The sequence below is a fragment of the Lepisosteus oculatus genome, chromosome 10, assembly GCF_040954835.1.
Source record: "Lepisosteus oculatus isolate fLepOcu1 chromosome 10, fLepOcu1.hap2, whole genome shotgun sequence".
Taxonomy (NCBI): Eukaryota; Metazoa; Chordata; class Actinopteri; order Semionotiformes; family Lepisosteidae; genus Lepisosteus; species Lepisosteus oculatus.
This window is the reverse complement of record NC_090705.1, coordinates 6,529,136-6,546,023: the sequence shown is the minus strand read 5'-3', so window position 1 is coordinate 6,546,023 and position 16,888 is coordinate 6,529,136. Positions and strand designations below refer to the sequence as shown.

The window sequence follows — 16,888 nt, the reverse complement described above, 5'->3', positions numbered from 1 at the left end:
CTCTGTTTTCTTGATGGATATTTCTAAGATCTTGACAATGCCCAGCTAGTGCTGAGGGCTTGATTTTAAAAGACACAAGCTCAAAGCTCCACTGTTCGCTACAGTAGCATGCACTGCTTTTAAAACCCTGCCCTCTGTATGCAGGTCCAAAGCACTGGCTGGTTACTTGTTCTTTTTTTTTTTTAAAGAAACATCTTTCCTGCTCTTTAGTCATATTATTGAATGTTGTATAAATGTTCTAATATCTGGTAAAAACATAAAGATGCTAATTCACAGTACTAGTTCTTAAACGGTTGAGACTTTATCATTTATTTTCAAGACATTAGTTCAGTGAGCTGGCTCATACTGAAAGCAACCTACAATGACTTATTAGGAGGCTTAATTGAATTTAAATGAATCCATACAATTGTACACTATTTTACTGGACTTTTAAAAGTGGAAACAGACATTAAGTAGCTGAAGAAAATCACAGGTCACCCCTGGAATTCCTAATACTAGACCCTTCACCCAGCTGAGTTACTGTACATGAATATCTTACTACCAAGCCAGATCTTACTTCCACTAGCGTCAGTCCAATACCGAATAAGTGAATTAGGGGCCCTAACAAGCAGATTTCTAAAGTATCTTACTACATTCATTATATATATATTTACTGGATGCGTGTTGTCTATTAAGATGATGAGTTTAAAAAAACAACCTTTAAATTAAATCAAAAACATTTCAATTAATGATTAGAGCACTGTGCTAGATGCAGTTAGAAATTTTAGGGATTCTATAAAGAATTACCAAATTAAGAGCACAAGTGTTGAAATACAGTACCTCTAAAATGAAACCTATCCTGGCAACATGAGATTAAAAAAAAAAGAGAAAGGTAAAATTAGCTGCTATTTACAATCTTAATCAAAGGAGTATTTAGTGCAGAGATGGCACTTTACTCACACAGTGTTCTCCAATTCTCTTGTGTTTTTAAAGGAAACAAACACGATTGCTTTCCTTACTGCCTGACCACTGGGTTTCAAGTAAGAAATCAAACTAATTCACAATAATAGCAGTACAAAATCTTCAGTATGATTACAAAACTTCATCTCACTTACAAGAAATAAGAACTTACAGCATTAGACGAAAAAGTTTAAATTCATCATTTTTCTCCCATCTAAAAAGAATGTTAGCTAATTTCAACTAAACCTAATTTAACATCTAACCTGATCATTGTATGTATTTATGCATTGTATGTGAGGTACTTGAATGAATATTTAAATTCAGATTTGAGCACTGTATAAAAAATTAAATTAACTTTTGACACACAAACGTAGCTTGGGTAAATGTGTCTTAAAGTAAAATTAAAATTCTTTCTACAGTACAGTACCTTTACACCGCATGATTCATCAGGGAAAATGGTGTATGGTACTTTGTATTGTATTTTGATTCAGTTACTGTGCGGCAGTACAGTAGTATTCTTTGTAGACAACACATATTTTCAACAATCCAAGGCACACTTTTGAAGTGTCTTGAAGTATGAAAATTTGGATGTCTGCATCAGCACGGCAAAATGTCTTGTTCTACATGACTGAACCTGATCTAAAACGCTTCTCCTTCTCCTCCCGGTGAATGACTTTCAGTCACCTGCTGGAGTGTGAAAACTGGAGGCTTTGTGCTACACACACCATAACTGGCCTGGGCTGACCTTGACAAGAACTCTTACTATGCAGATCTGCTCATCCTTAGGGAGAAATGAGAGGGCCCTTCCAAATCTTATTTTACCCATCTTTAAATTCTGGAATTACTTAAAAGCTATCAATTAAGAAGTCAATAAAACACAGATGTTCACTGAGTTATTTAGGAGTTTGATTTGATAGTATTTATACATATAACACTTTTCGTCCCATCCCAAAGTGTTTTATAAAGTATCTATAGGAGGGGTTCTACTTTATTCCCCATTGCTTCAGGACCTGCATAATTCCTTGTGAACAGATGTTTCCATCGATTTATCCGTTTCATACCAACAGATGTTACTGTTCCCTTTCCATAACTGGGAAAGATAAAACTTCCTATGCTACACCTTTTGTGTGTGCAGATGAATTGCATGTTGGCTTTCTCAATTTCTCACATTACGATTTTCCACAGTATTCTTGTCCTTGGAAACGGGTCAAGACTGTGGCACGTACCATAATTGTATTATTGACATTGAGCTAAGCCTAGTGATGTACTGACATATCAGTAAACGTTGCGCAAAAGTCAAGTTTCTGGAGTTTTATTGATTACATTATAAATTTGCATATCCACGGTTTCTGACATGTACCATAACTCCAGTTTCACTATACCTTACTACACCATGCCCTGATCTTACTAAAACAGCAAGGAAAAACCCATATACTGTATCTGTACTTCCCTCGCAGTAGGGTTATAATGAACACTTCTGTCACTTGAACCCTCAAGCTTGTCCAACCAACCTGCTATACAGTAGTTAAAATGTATATATCCTATACTGTATATTCGTAAGCTTTTTAATATAAACTTTATTAGACCTCTCTTGCCATTCTAAAACCACACTACAAAAAAATACCCAATGTAACGTAGTTCCTTAGATGAAGTACATTCTTTGTAGACTGTTGTTGCTTTCTCCCCCCTGTACAAACTAAGGATTGAATAAATACAAATTCACAGCAAAATAGAAGGAAAGGAAACGTTTTTCAAAAGTGATCTATATAGTTGGGTGTGTCATGCTCAGAAGTCTTTAACCTTGGTAAAAATATAGTATTCACAGCTGTAGATACAATGGAATGGGTAACAATCACTGCTTGTGAATATAGCAATTGATTACACTCCACTCCAGTCATCTGATATGGCTCTTCTAATGACATGAGTTTTGAAGATGAGACTACATCTATAATGGTATCAGTTATTTAGACAATCTAGGTAACAGAGTTGGGCTAATTGTCAAGACATCCAATTTTTTTCTGATGATCGGCATTGAAAATTAGTGTTTGGCATTATTCATTCTTGCATGTGACCTCAGCCATAATAAAACTCAAAAATACAGAACTAGCAAGAAGCCTGTATTTTCTCCTGAAAGAAAAGGCACAGCAGAGCACATGGCCTCCACCGATAGTGTTTGATGGAATGGCAGATGGACATGGAGCACCTAGTTCTATCAACACAACCTTTACAAGCAGCTGCTTAAACTACACAAGCAATTTTCAAAACCAAACTTCTGCTCACCTGCTGTCCCATTTGGGATTTCGGGGGAAATGCAAAAGTATTTAAAAAAAAAGATAAAGACACGTATCAAAATGTACTTGGACAAGCCAGCCACAGTGCAAAACCTGAAACTATTCTCACTCATAGCATGTGATGGAGGAAAATAAGCTCATAAAGAAGGGTTATATATATATAAATGTTTTAAAGTAGGCTACAAGATCAGTGGAGTAAATGAATTTCCCTAATTAGGAACAAAATCCAAATATTCAAGTCTCCGATTTTTAACTTCTCACGTTTTCATTGTAATCTTATACAAACTATTACATTAAACGGCTCCTTAGATATTGGTCATTAATTCTATCAACATTTAAATACAGTTTGACCTCTAGGAAATGTCGAGCCTTACGTAGAAAAGCCAGGAAAGCTACAGCTGGTAAGTGCTGACCTCTAGTGTTGAACACTCTTACTGCTCCCCCGGTGAAAAAGGCATGAGCCAGGTTTAATACAATCATCTAAAGATTAACATCCTCGTCCATTCTGCCAAGAAGAGGCAGTTCATGGAGACGCTTAACGTCGTCACTTAAATGTGGAATGAAATAATGCTGCAACTGTAGAGCTTGACTTCAATCGTACCACCGATCAAAAGATGAAGGGACATTTCCTAACAGAATAGCAGCATTTCCTACTTGACTGAAGCAGAAGCATTGCAGATGCTTTAAAGTGGCCTTACACAGACAAAGATGGAAATGCATTTTACCCGAAAGATCACTTGACACGAAGAAACAAGAAGCAGGGCTCTTTATTCACATGGGACTTTCAGGGCAACTTACCCGGCGTCTTCCATTACGCATCCGTACCACTTATCATCACACTTGCACTCCCCTGCGCAAACAAGAACAGCATAAGAGAAATACACACACACGCACAGAGGCAAAGCGCTTTCCATGTCTTTTTTATCATTCAAAACTTTGCAGTGAAGAGCAGAAGAGGCGGCACCTCACCGTTGATCATTTTTTTCTTGTCTGAGAAGATGCCGATGTTCTGTCCCAATGACTGCGCGAGTGTGATCGCCATCATGTCCGCTTTCCCGTACTGCAAGAAAGAGGAGAATCCCACCCCAAACAATTTTCGCACTACATAATTCCAGTCATGTGAATAAAGCTGTCTTTTATTTTACGTCAAATCTATGCTCAAGCCCTTTAGACGTATTAATTTCATAGAATGGGTGTGTAAAATCCACCCATTAACCAATTTTCAGTATATCCTAACGGGGGCCAGGTGGGACTTAGCCCAACCCAACAAGTACAGGACACTCACTAGGCGGGACTAGACACCAGTCTACTGCAGACAGAAATGTATGCATTCGCTTGAATGTTGCTGTGTGTTCAACTACCTCTTCTGGACCAGGGGTGCCCAACCTTTTTTAATGTAAGATCTACTTTTTCATTTGCCAGTCCAGCGCGATCTACTGTACCACTTTGAATTTGAAGCTCTGATATAGGAAAAACAGACTGTGGACACATCAGTACAATAACGATACCATCACTAAAACGACAGCAAATAAAAGCAAGTGACTCATGCTACAGTGAACAAGCAATGTTCCCCATTTGAGAAAAAATAATATCCCAACTTAATGTGAGCATTGACACTGAGAAGCTAACTTGAGAACACTTGTCATTTTTTTGGAACGTGTTGACACTGCTGATCGTGTCGATGACATTTTTATTTTGTCCCTGCAGCGCGACATTCAGCTCATTCGGCAGTTCAGTCAAGTGTGAGGAAAGCTAAATCCTGAAGCCACTGGTTATCCTTTAATTGGGCATATTCACCACGTTTAAATGACTCGATTAACTCTTTGATTTCAGGCAACAGCTGTCTGATCCTCGCCAAAAATGTTTGTTTTTGAAATCTCCAAACAGCAGGTCAGCTGCCTCAGCAAACGCTTTTTAATGACTTCTGGATCCCTGAATGACTTGTTGTGTTGAGCCAGGACGATTGCCGCTTTCCCTCTTGTGTTCGGCCTCGTGAAAACCGCCTATTGCTAGTTGAGATTTTCATTTTTCCCACTTTTCTTTTCCTTCTCACTTTTCGCGGGAAAGTCCACATCAGACGTTTTGTGTGCAGTTTTGAAATGTTGTTCTCTATTTCCCGTTTTCGTGCCGACTTTAGCATTGCAGATTTGAATGCGAAAGTACAAAAAAAAACCATAATCATGCTCCCATTCCTTGTGGTAACAGTTAAGTTTCCGGTCTCTTCGCTTCATCGTTTTCGCTCAAAGACTACAACTATCAAATAGGCGATCAAACTGTTGGCGAATTTGTCACGGCCAGTCTCTTTCGCTCCACTATGCACTGTAGCGAATGTGGGCTTCGTGAGGCAATAACCAAGAGACCGTTCTTGTGTAGCACACACACACAACACTCTTTATTTACGGAGATCCTATGGCCTTTTTTTCCAGCAGTGTCGACCAGCACTCAGGGAAGAGACTTTTACAACCCATTCGACAAGGGTTAAACACACACCAGGGCAGTGAAATGTATGACATTACATGCACATATCTGAATGAATTTTTAGGCTAGCGAAAAAAGTAAATAAGTCAAGTAGGCCATTTATTTTTTGCCAAACGTTCTTGCGATCAATCGACTGGTTGGGCACCCCTGCTCTAGGCCAATCCTGGTGCCCCACACACCTGCTGGTTTTCAGTCCAGCCCACCGTCAATCGATCACTGAAGACTTATTTGATCCAAGAAGTTGCTTCAGTTTAATTTCAACTGCATTTTGTTTCTAGTCACAAGTTTGGGATTTTATTTCATTTACAAAGTACAATTGTTAAAAAGCCCAAACATGTTTAAGTTAAATTATTACATAGTATTAAATTATTATTAAATATTTATTGGCATTTTAGGATATTTACAATTAAACCATCTACAGTTTTTAAGATCCTCCTACCTCATTGACTCCTCCACCTTTAGTTAAAGAGCAGACACCTCCCAGATAGGAGGCTCCGTCTTGACTGTTGTGGAAATGGCTCCCTCTAGTGGACGAAAGACACGTCAGGCCACAGGAAGGCTAAGCAGTTTCAGATACAGTACCTACAGTCCTCTCCAATAACTTCTCTGGTCTCCTGCACCGTTTTCCTAGCCACCTCCTAAACTTAGTTTCTCTTCTTCCTGGACTGTGAAAAGGCCAGGCGGGTTTCTCCTTGGGAACAACACTGCCTACATGGCGCCTGGGAGCCCTGCTGCTCAACATGCTGGTCTGTCTCATCACAATGCTGAGATCACCACAGGCCCAGAGCCAGAAATCACTTTAGAAAATCAACTGTAAAAGAAGGTTGTTAATGTCCATACATTTAAACCAAGTTATGATGGAATTTATAGCTATATATAGCTAACTGCAAAATTTACAGATCTGAGCGATAGAGCACAGCAGTTCAACAGCAATAGGTGTTCAACACTATTGCATGTTGAGAGTATATGGTTTGCATCTTTGCCCATCATAGCAAGACTGCCTTGAAAATACTGTTCAGGTTCTGATTTATGGCTTCTTATCGACAGGATAAGATTCAATTTGGATCCTGTCAAAAGGCAATGCGATATTTCAGAAGATGGTACGGTAGCCCTGTATTGTTACAGTATGTACCTCCTGTGCTACTTACGAGAACAGATGCACAGAGTCGCACTTTTCCTTGATGAAGTCCTTTCTGTACTTCATGAACTCCCGCAGCGTGATCAAGGGGTTGACGTCAATGTTGAACTTGTTGTCCGTTGCCCAGGTTTCCATTGCTACTAAAACAATCCTTGTGTTGAGCTGGTCTTTGAATAGCTAGCATGAAATCAAACGGAAGCCACAGTCAACAAAATATTACCCTTTGAAAGTAAATCAATTTGGCATAGTTACAGTAACTATTTTGCAGAAAGAAATGCAGAATCTTGTATAATCTTTAATTTGAAAATATTTACCCAAATTAAGTCACAATGTAACACCCATGTAGAGCGATTTATTTTGAATTTTATTTAATATAAAAGACAACATCTTTTGTATCTACATTATACCCATTTCACAATGGTCCACAAAAGCCTTCTAAAATGTGTGGCTGACTGACTATCTGACTAACAACTTTAACAACGTCCAAGCGTGTTCTATAACTGCCAGAAAAGATTTTTACTGTAGTAAGCAAAAGTAGTGATATGACAATGTATTGTATAATAAAAGGATGTTATTTTATACTTACTATATCGACCATATTCACCACTGATTTGGCGTAGTTATTGGTCTGACCAACAGACAGACGGTGTTTTTTATACTGCAAAAATGCAAAGAGTGGTTTATTTTAAAAGCAATATGGTGGTCTAGTAAAGAAGCATATGTTCATTTAGTGAGAAGTCTCATTATTTAACAATATTTTATTAACACGTTTCTAGTACTGTACATGAGAACTCTATACTGTAAATGTGTGGTACTGTTCACTGAAATACTACATTAGTTTCTCTATTATGCCAGGAGCAAGAGCAGTTCTTGTTTGAGCATCATCTTACCATCAGATGGTCGTTTATAATCATTAACTCTATATATTTTGTCTCGTCCTCCACCCGGCGCGAACTTCGAGAAACCTAAAAAAGAAAAATTGAAATGGAAATTAAAAATGAAAAAAAAAACATGCCAAGCAAATAAGTGCAAGAAAAAGTAGAACTTTAAACTGGAATGACTGATCATGACTGCCCGTTATTGTGGGCAATCACACTGACACATGTGGCGCTTCCTTACACAAAGGGTTGTGGGAGAATGGAACAAGCTACCCAGCCATGATGAGGTTGTTACCCTGGTTTCCTTTAAGACACTGCTGGAGCTACTAGCAACCGGTTAGATTAACTGCATATAGACATAAGACACAGACCAGCCCCTTTTAACTTTAAATATGAAGTCTTAAAGGCCATTCATCCATTTTCTAACTGCTTCTTCCAATTCTGGGTCACAGCCAATCCGGAGCCTATCCCACCAAGCAGTGAGCACAGAGCGGGATACACCCTGAATGGAACACCAGTTTATCACAGGACACACACAGACACACACACCTAGGGCCAAATAATCCACTCAGAGGAAACCCACACAAACACTGGACGATCACACAACTTCATGCAGATAGCTGCCTGGATTTGAACCCAGAGCCACAGACCTGTGAGGTCAATGCTAACCACTGCACCACTGTGCTGCACATAAAGTCTAAAAATCAGTATGCTAAGGAAGATATTGTTCATTTACCATTTGCTCAGCTCTTCTCAAGCTCAGCACACAGTTTTGCAAATATAAGTAGTTTTAGAGGGAGAATCAGCAACCAGGGTAATTAATACAACTAAGAACAAACAAGTAAAAATACTGTGAAACTTTTTAATTAGAAAGCTTCTCAAAGTAGGCAGCAAATCTAATTAAACACCAAAGATGCAGACACCAATGAACATAAAATACAAATGTCGTGAGAACAATTACTTATCAGTAGGCCTTGGGCTTTACTTTGTTATAACCAGAGGGATACCCACCTGCCTCTTCTTCCTCCGGTGAACTGTCCTGGTGGGAGAGGTTGGCTGGCTGTCATAATTTGGATCGTCTAAAGCAAAACGCAACAGCAAGAGCTACATTAGCACATATGCAGAGCAGAAAATGTTCAGCTTCTTCTCTCCTTTTTTTATTCTGGCATTCTGTTTTTATTCTTCTTGAATTGTTAAAAAGATTTGTAACGTGCTGAGAAGAAGATACAGGTATAGCTAACCTCCTGGCAGCTGAGGTTTATAATAGGAGGTGCTGGGACCCCATGTTTATGTACATTGCTTTGAAATTAAAATGATTTTGTGCTTTATTATAATATTCTTGAACATGTATTGTTCTTATTTGTTTGATGTTCAGAAAATTTTATAAAATGATAATGATAGAGGACTGGAGTTTCCGCCTATGAGCTCAAAGTAGGAGGAGGTTTCAGGTCTTATTTTGCTAATTATTTCCATCTGTGATTTGTCTTTATCCTGCTGTAAATATGGCAGCTTGTAGACCATTCTTCAACACCTCCTTGACTCCCCAGCAATCAGCTATTAGGCACAAAATCTTTAGAAGTTCAATAAGAGACACACTCCATCACAGTTAAGTGTTCCTCAGGTTTCCTCTAACCAACATAAACACATTAACACAAGTGTTGGATTTAATTCCTTTTGCCTGGCTTTGACAGAGTAGTCTTCATGGCACTCCTACATGTCTGAAATCTTTTTACCATTTTAGAATTCATATCAATCACAACTAAGCAGTGACGCCCTTATATTCTAATTAAATACTGAATTTCATTTCCTTATCTCATGTAAACGTACATACTAAATGCAGCTTTGCAGATATTAATGAGATTCAGGAAATAAGGATTTTAGCAGCAGACATACCTGAGGAGTAATAATCAACTGGTGCCTCCAGCCCCACCGATTTGTAAATCATATGCAAGTCATCCTAAAAATACAAAACAAACAAACAAAGATTTAAATTCACCAATACCTGCTCCACACTGAAATTTAGTTACAGAATGATCAAGGCCAAAAAAGACAGCAAAATGATCTGGAAACCAGAGTGCGATCATAGCAATAGGTTCTGTGAAAAAAGAAGCTTTGTAGAAATGTACACTTTTCTTTTAAAAGTGAAACACTGAGATTCCTGGTCAATACCATTGAAAGAAAAAGACTGTTTGGATTCTTTCATTCACTTTATAGCAGAATCTAGCCTCTAACCTGTCAGACAACCTTGACATCCGTGAGTGAATATGTATTTATTTTTCGGGACCCTGTTGCCTGCTACGCCCTACATTTTTACAAACGTTTTGTCCTGAATATTAACCCTGTGGTTATGCATCCTCTTCCCCTTTGTATACATCATTCCATCCTTCCACATTCAGATGGGACAAGAACATGGTGAGCCAGAGTCTAACCAGATTCTAGCCTGGCTGTCAGGTAGGACACACCATGTCTTTGGACTGTGTTAAGAATGTAGGCGACAACATGCAAACTCTACAGAGAAAGTAAACCAAGCCAGAATCAAACCTAGTAACAGTGAGGCAGACAAGCTAACCATCATGCCAATGTGCTTTCATATCTATATCGTAACATTATAAAAAAACAGGGTAATAGTCTGTTGATCACACTGTCATACAAATGGCAAAACGTATTGTTTTATTTAGTGAAGTCCCTGAGACAAGAGACAGCTTCTGGTCTGGCTCTGTTGAGGGTGTCTAGTGGATTGGACAGTCCTCGAGGTTGTGTTGCACAATTTGCCCCATCCCGCTGGAACACAGAAGGCTGCCCTGATCCTCCATCTATAGAGATCCTAACATGGTTCAGACTGAGCCACTCTTTTCTTGGAAGGTGAAAACCCAGAGGTTGTTGAGTGGGGCATGTGAGAAGGGGCTTGTTTGTTGAGTCCAGCAATCCCCATTCTTCACTCTTCCCAGTCTTCAGTCTTACTGAAGAGGGTTTTTCCAGATGGGCTTTCTTAAAGGCAGACATATCCTCATTGGATTAAATGTATCCTCATGCAGCAGCAGATACGGAGCGTTCTGGACCTTTTTGAGCATTTTTGTGGGTGACTGCGAGTCGGTGGGTGTGTGGAGGAGTGAAGTTTGCTAGGACAGGGAGCCTGGGGAGTGGGGTGCTGGCAGTCAGCTGGGTGTCTGCTCTGTGAGTATGTGATGATCTTGACTAGACAGGGGCACAGTATTCTGCTGGCGAGAAAGACAGTGCAAAGGCTCAGGTCCAGACTGTGGTGGTGGTGGTGGCAGCATCTCATAATCTTCCAGCAAGTTTGGAGATCAGATTGTTCCCTGTTTCGACCCGGGATGCTGTTGTCTTTAAGTAATCCCAGAATGAGAGAGACCTGGCTAGGGTCCCTCCAAGGTATGTTGAAAAAGGATGGTGCTGATGTTTCTGATTTTCCATCTGAGAGTTGGGTTTGTAGCTGTTGCATTGTGGAGGTGGAACAGTCTGGTTGGGTTTGGGTTTGGTTTGAGTGGCCGTGTGTTGCAGTACAGACCTGCTCCGAGTTGTCAAAACTGGGGTTTTGTTTTGCCAGACAGGTGTCATTAGCATATATCAACCGGGATTGGCTATTGCTAGCTCAGGATGTAGTTCTCTTCACAGCAGGTAGGGGTCACCGAGACCCAAGAAAGGGAATAAAATCTACAGATGAACATTATTAGGTGAATTATTATATTATTTCTATATATTAAAACATGAATGGAAAGGACGAGGAGAATGCATTCAGACGAGTTTTCTTATATTTCGTATTTTATTAATCATTTAATGTGGTGGACTTTAAGTAGGATTTGGAACAGGATAATTCACAGCTTCTATTTGACGGCTGCTATTATAGATATTGAAAACCTAATTGCGTTTGGTAATGACATACAATTGAGAATATCATTTAAGGCTTGCGTTGTGGCTGCTTTTTATCCTCGCCTGAATAAAACAAAGGTGGATTTTTTTAATTCAACGTCCAACGTACAGCACAGTAAATGATCATCACGACGGATATTTTTGTTTCGGAATAATAGTACAGTAGTGATTGTGCTTCAGCAAAATCTGTGTCGGTGAACTACATACCATTCCTTTTTAAAAAAAAAACACAAGCGAAAACGTACTGTAACTGAGCTCCGTTTAAAGCTCCATTTACAGAATGCCGCATTTCTTGAGACTAGTCCCGTTTTCATTAGAAACGCTTCTAGTCTATTTTTTTTCAGACAATGAATATAAAATTTTAACTCTGCCCCCACATGTATCGATATACTGTATAATTAACAATTGCAGGTTCTTGCGCGCACTTCAGCTGGTGTTTGTGTCTGTGCGCGGAGAGAAAGAGCCGAGAGGCAGGTTACTTTGTGCGGAGGCTGAACACTGAGCTACATTGTAACTCCGCACACAATGGGATCTGAGGCCGCGCCAAATGACGTGACTGTTTTCCCAGGCCACGCAGGGAGAGGAGATTTTGCGGAAGCTTGGGCTAACAGGAAACGCCGAGACTCTGGACCCGAAAGGTTGTGGTTACATTTTACTGGAAAATGCAGTTCCATGTGAGACACGGCTAGTAACAGCTCTCGTCAAGGTTGCCGATTAAAGGTGTGTAAATTTCTTTGGGCATTGTGAACTGCGTAGCTCTCTGGAGTGAGTCGTTGCGGAGTCTGAATTTCAGCGATTAAAAAAATGCAGATCAACAGGTATTGTATGGCAGTATATTTTAACAGGAGGAAGTTCGAGGGAAGAAGAACAAGCCCCGCATTATTGTACATTTGTGTTCTTCGCATTGTCTGATGTTAGCACATTTTGCCAAGGATTTACAAGGAGTCGAAGACGATTATAAGATTCATCACAGTTCTGGGGGCATTCGTTTCCTCAGTGATGCAGCCTATAGAGAAGATGTATACTATGTACACTCCGGTTTCCTCTCCATTAGGTGAACAGCCATGATGGTGTGGCTAATTGTGACGGTCGTAAAAGTGTGATTACATTCTCGTAATTCTCTTAAGGTACAAACTATTGAAACCACCGGATACTCCCTTTTTACAGTTTAAGACCCTTAAAGATGTCACGATGGTGATAATAAAGAATATTATTATTATATTATTAAGAATTTACAAAAAAAAGTCAACCGAAAAAAACGATAACGTAAAGAAAGACATTGCTTGGCTAAAAGTTGCAACATTTCATTAAAAAAACAACAATATGTATGGTTAATAATACACTATGCATATTTTGTTTCTTAATACTGTGCGTTTTGCACAGTAGTAGTATCAAATTAAAAGAGACTGCAGCTTTGAATTGTTTTTATTTCGCATTTCATTGATCTCTCCTTATTCCGCTTCCAGGGCTTCGGAGTGAAAATTTCCGCTAACATGACGTGCCGGGATATACACGCAACTACTGTTTTTGCATTCGTAATTGCCCTGTTTTCAGTGGGAGGGCTCGTGATAGCTACCCTCATTCCACAGTGGAGGGTGACCGCGCTAACCACCTTCAACAAAAACGCCAAGAACGTCACAGTCTACGATGGGCTCTGGGCGAAGTGTGTCCGCTTGGAGGGCAGTACGAACTGTTTAATATTTGACTCGGAATGGTACTCCAGAGTAGACCAGCTGGACCTCAGAGTTCTTCAGTTCGCCCTTCCCATCAGCATTTTCTTCTCCTCCCTTTCACTGTTCCTGGGCTTAACGGGAATGTGTAAGACGGCATGCTGCTCTGATGTCCCCGACGTCCCCCTCACCAAGTGCCTTGTCAACAGTGCAGGGTGCCATCTAGTGGCCGGTATATTTTACTTCTTGTCGGGGGGCATTGGTATGGCCCCTTCGGTCTGGTTCATATTTTACACTTCCAATCTAAACAAGAAGTTCGACCATATATTTTCCACCGACTTTGCAGCGTATGTGGCAATAGGCAGTTCAGGCGGTCTGCTTCTGGCAGCCTGTCTTTTGTTTCTGTGGTACTGTTTGTGCAAAACGCTGCCTTCTCCCTTTTGGCTGCCGCTGTATTCCCAGCCTGCTGCCGTTCATGCCTACCCTCCTCACTCACCCCCCTCCAACAGCTACTCTTCTCCAGTTTACCCTCCTCAAGCCTGTGTCCCTCAGAGCTATGGATCTCAAGTTTCTAACCCTCAGGCCTATGTCTCTCAAACGTCTGTTCCACAAGGAATGGGCCCTCATACTTATATGTCTCAAATCTCTGCTCCTGACGGTTATGGCTCTGAAGTTTGTGCCTCGCAAGCTTATGCCCCCCAGAGTTATACATCTCAGAGTTACGGGTCTCCGGACTATCGGTACTCCACCCGTTCCAGGTTGTCAACCATTGAAATCGATATCCCGCTACATGGGCAGGCTTATTGAAGGATCCCTACCGCTGTTGTCTTTCTGCTGATCCAGAACTTGCACGTTAACTATTTTCTGTGCCATATGGGAATAAAATGATTGAACTTCCTGCCAAGAGCAAGACAAAGCACCGCATGGATTCAGCCCAGCTGCACACACACTGAAGCAGTGGCCCCACGATTCCCACTCCAGCGTGAGCTGTCTCCTGTGCTGTATAATACATACAAGAAACATCTCCAAATCATAAAAGACTGTGAACGTGCATCGCAGAAAAAGGAGACCAGTTTCTTTAAAACTGAAATGTACAGGGTTTGTGTTGGAGAAACTTTCATTTCTGTGCCTTCTACATCTTGGAGGCTGTTTTGAGCAGTATTTGCCGATTTGAGTCTGCTGGAGTACTTCTTAGCAGTTTTTCAGATACAGTATTTTGTACACTGTAGTTGTATAGAGTTTAGTAGGCTGTTATTTCTTGGTGTCTGATGCCTGAAACCAGACTTTTGACATTGTACAATTATTTGCAAATGGATTTAAAAACCTAATTAAACATCCATAGAACCAGTAGGTAGAACATTCTAAGTTCATTTTTGTGTCTCTGTGAACTTTCGTTTTTATGCTACATGTTTAATAGAAGTAAATGAAAAACAAAATACCAGTGCAGATGCACATTATCTGTTACAAAGTCACTCTCAAGAGCAGCATCAGTGGAATGGTTTTGTACTCATGTTTTTGTACAGTGCTCTGAAATTAAAATGATTTTGTGCTTTGTTAAAATATTCTTAAACATGTATTGTTCTTATTTGTTTCATGTCCAGCAAAATGAATAAAATATCCCTAATGATAAAGCCCAGCGTCATAAAATACACACATGGAAGGTAAAACAAAAGCCTGTCTTGTGTTTTCTTACATCAGACATTAGTCACTGAATAATTATTCTGGCTTTGTGTTTGCAATTTAGATTTTCTTTTACCACACTGGCAACTAAGATGTGTGACATTGATGATATGATTATTAAGCTCTGAATTCGAGGTATTGCATTTTTGTCTTAAGAGAATGCAAAGTCAGGACTGAAACTCTTTCGTTGGCATTTATTCTTTAATTCGACTCCATTTTGAGGAGTAGTGTATTTTTAGATATTGAAGTGGCCATAAACTATACTATATAATACCTGTTCATTCTTTGTGGAATTTATTGATGTTGCCTCTGTGCTTCATTTATTATTCTTTTGATCAAATATGATTTTGTTACTGCTGTATTGTCAAATGGACCCCTGGAGTTTTACTTGAGTGTGCTGTGCAGTCTCGCAGGGAGGTAAGCATCCTACAGAAATGCACTGATAAGGCTGATAGACTCATCTGTTTTCTTTCCTTTTGGCAAAGCAGCATTTCTGGTTGGGAATATCACTGCTAAGACCCTTCAATGTTTTGCGATAGGCTCTAATTAATTAGAGAACCACAAATTCTGTGACAGAAGATACATAGAGAGATGGTAAACATGATGTTGTGCATATGAATTTGAATTGTATTACTTCTTTTCAGGACAGTGTACCATTCTGCATGATTTGCATTTTTATTAAAATTTGACTTTTGTTACAAAGTAAATGCTTTCTGTCTCAAACTATTAAAGTGAAATAAAGTTCCTAGTATAATACACATTTTTAAAAGTAGTGCAATTAACAAATTTGACTTTAAAAAATGGAAATTTGGTTGTAATTGGAGCTGTAATTAATTTGTTCATAATGGGAGTCCTGGTAAAGAATCATGAATAAACTTGACAGAATAGTTCTGAACTGAGTTGTGTTTTGAATGTTACAAAACACTTTACTTTCAAGAGCATTTGGGCAGCATCACTTATCTTGTACAGCTTTCCTGATGATTGGAGGAGGGATGTGAGAAATATCACAGTCAGTCACCCTATGCTTATGGAACAGGCTTTCTTGCTACGACCCTTAACAGGAATAAACGCAGGAAAGCACATTTTCTGATAATGGATTAACCTTTTCTGTCAAATCATTCATAAACTCATTCTGTCCTATTCCAGTTGATTCTTAGCTTGTTCAGTATAATTGTAATTAAGTTGGTGTTGGCAGTTCAAACCAGAACGGGTGTATCTATGGTATAAAAGCTCATTTGTGGGTCACTAACAACTTGCAAACAGAAGCATGAAAAGACTGGCTTTTACATTATGCACTCAAAGCTTTATAACAGCAAACTGCATGTAGCTATTTTTATCATTCGCACAGTGTTAAGTCAGAATTCATGATGGACAAGAAATTCATACAAAGCAGAACAAAAAACAATATGCTTCAAAGATTTTAAAGGGGAAGTCAGACACAGGAAGAAGTGATTGTCATTTCAAACAATGTACTTCCCACTCCCAAAGTCAGATGCTTTCTTCATGTTGACTTTCATGAAACCGCTGTGTTCTATCTACTAACTCACAGGCAAACATGGGAGGGTTTATGTGCTGCTGCTGATGCACTTGTTTAAAAATATAAGGTCTCAAGTAGAAGCATCATGTATTGCTAGGTTTGTAGCCTTAAGTGACTAAACACCTAGGTACCAGTACGTTAAGAAAATGCTCCATTTTAAATTATTATTATTATTATGGATGCAATTCTTACACAGTGGCTCTTTGAATCCTTTAATCTATTACCTCTTGGTAAATAATATGGTCTCCCTCAAGTGTAAGCAAATACTGTAGACGAAACATTAGATTAGATCTTGTTTATGATATTTCCAAGTCTTTGAAGTCGATAATTTCTAGACCTCCAGCATTGCTTTCTATACTGATGGATGTGCTTGACTTTTTTTTCATTTT

At 39.4% G+C, this 16,888-nt stretch overlaps 2 protein-coding genes across 6 annotated transcripts in view; one reads left to right on the top strand and one right to left on the bottom strand.

Annotated features, from left to right (window-relative positions):
• Positions 1-16,888, bottom strand: part of adam22 (ADAM metallopeptidase domain 22) — an 87,380-nt gene that overhangs the window by 32,515 nt on the left and 37,977 nt on the right. For all 4 annotated transcript variants that reach the window (XM_015357940.2, XM_069194795.1, XM_015357941.2 and 1 more), the window contains exons 7-14: positions 9,618-9,681; positions 8,736-8,803; positions 7,737-7,811; positions 7,433-7,504; positions 6,857-7,023; positions 6,148-6,232; positions 4,200-4,290; positions 4,029-4,080 (exon numbers count right to left, since the gene is read on the bottom strand). In XM_015357940.2, the coding sequence (XP_015213426.2) occupies positions 4,029-4,080; positions 4,200-4,290; positions 6,148-6,232; positions 6,857-7,023; positions 7,433-7,504; positions 7,737-7,811; positions 8,736-8,803; positions 9,618-9,681 (674 nt within the window). The remainder of the gene's footprint in view (positions 1-4,028; positions 4,081-4,199; positions 4,291-6,147; positions 6,233-6,856; positions 7,024-7,432; positions 7,505-7,736; positions 7,812-8,735; positions 8,804-9,617; positions 9,682-16,888) is intronic.
• cldn12 (claudin 12) lies at positions 12,054-14,913 on the top strand. Of its 2 annotated transcripts, none has more exons than XM_015357944.2 (2): positions 12,054-12,332; positions 13,079-14,913. In XM_015357944.2, the coding sequence occupies exon 2, from the start codon at positions 13,106-13,108 to the stop codon at positions 14,087-14,089; it is 984 nt and encodes a 327-aa protein (XP_015213430.1). In that variant the 5' UTR covers positions 12,054-12,332; positions 13,079-13,105; the 3' UTR covers positions 14,090-14,913. The 2 variants fall into 2 exon arrangements, with proteins under 2 accessions (XP_015213430.1, XP_015213431.1); XM_015357945.2 differs by lacking the exon at positions 12,054-12,332 and adding an exon at positions 12,342-12,430.

Coding starts and splice junctions, on each gene's coding strand:
- cldn12 (XM_015357944.2), top strand. CDS start 13,106: ATGACGTGCCGGGATATACACGCAACTACTGTTTTTGCATTCGTAATT.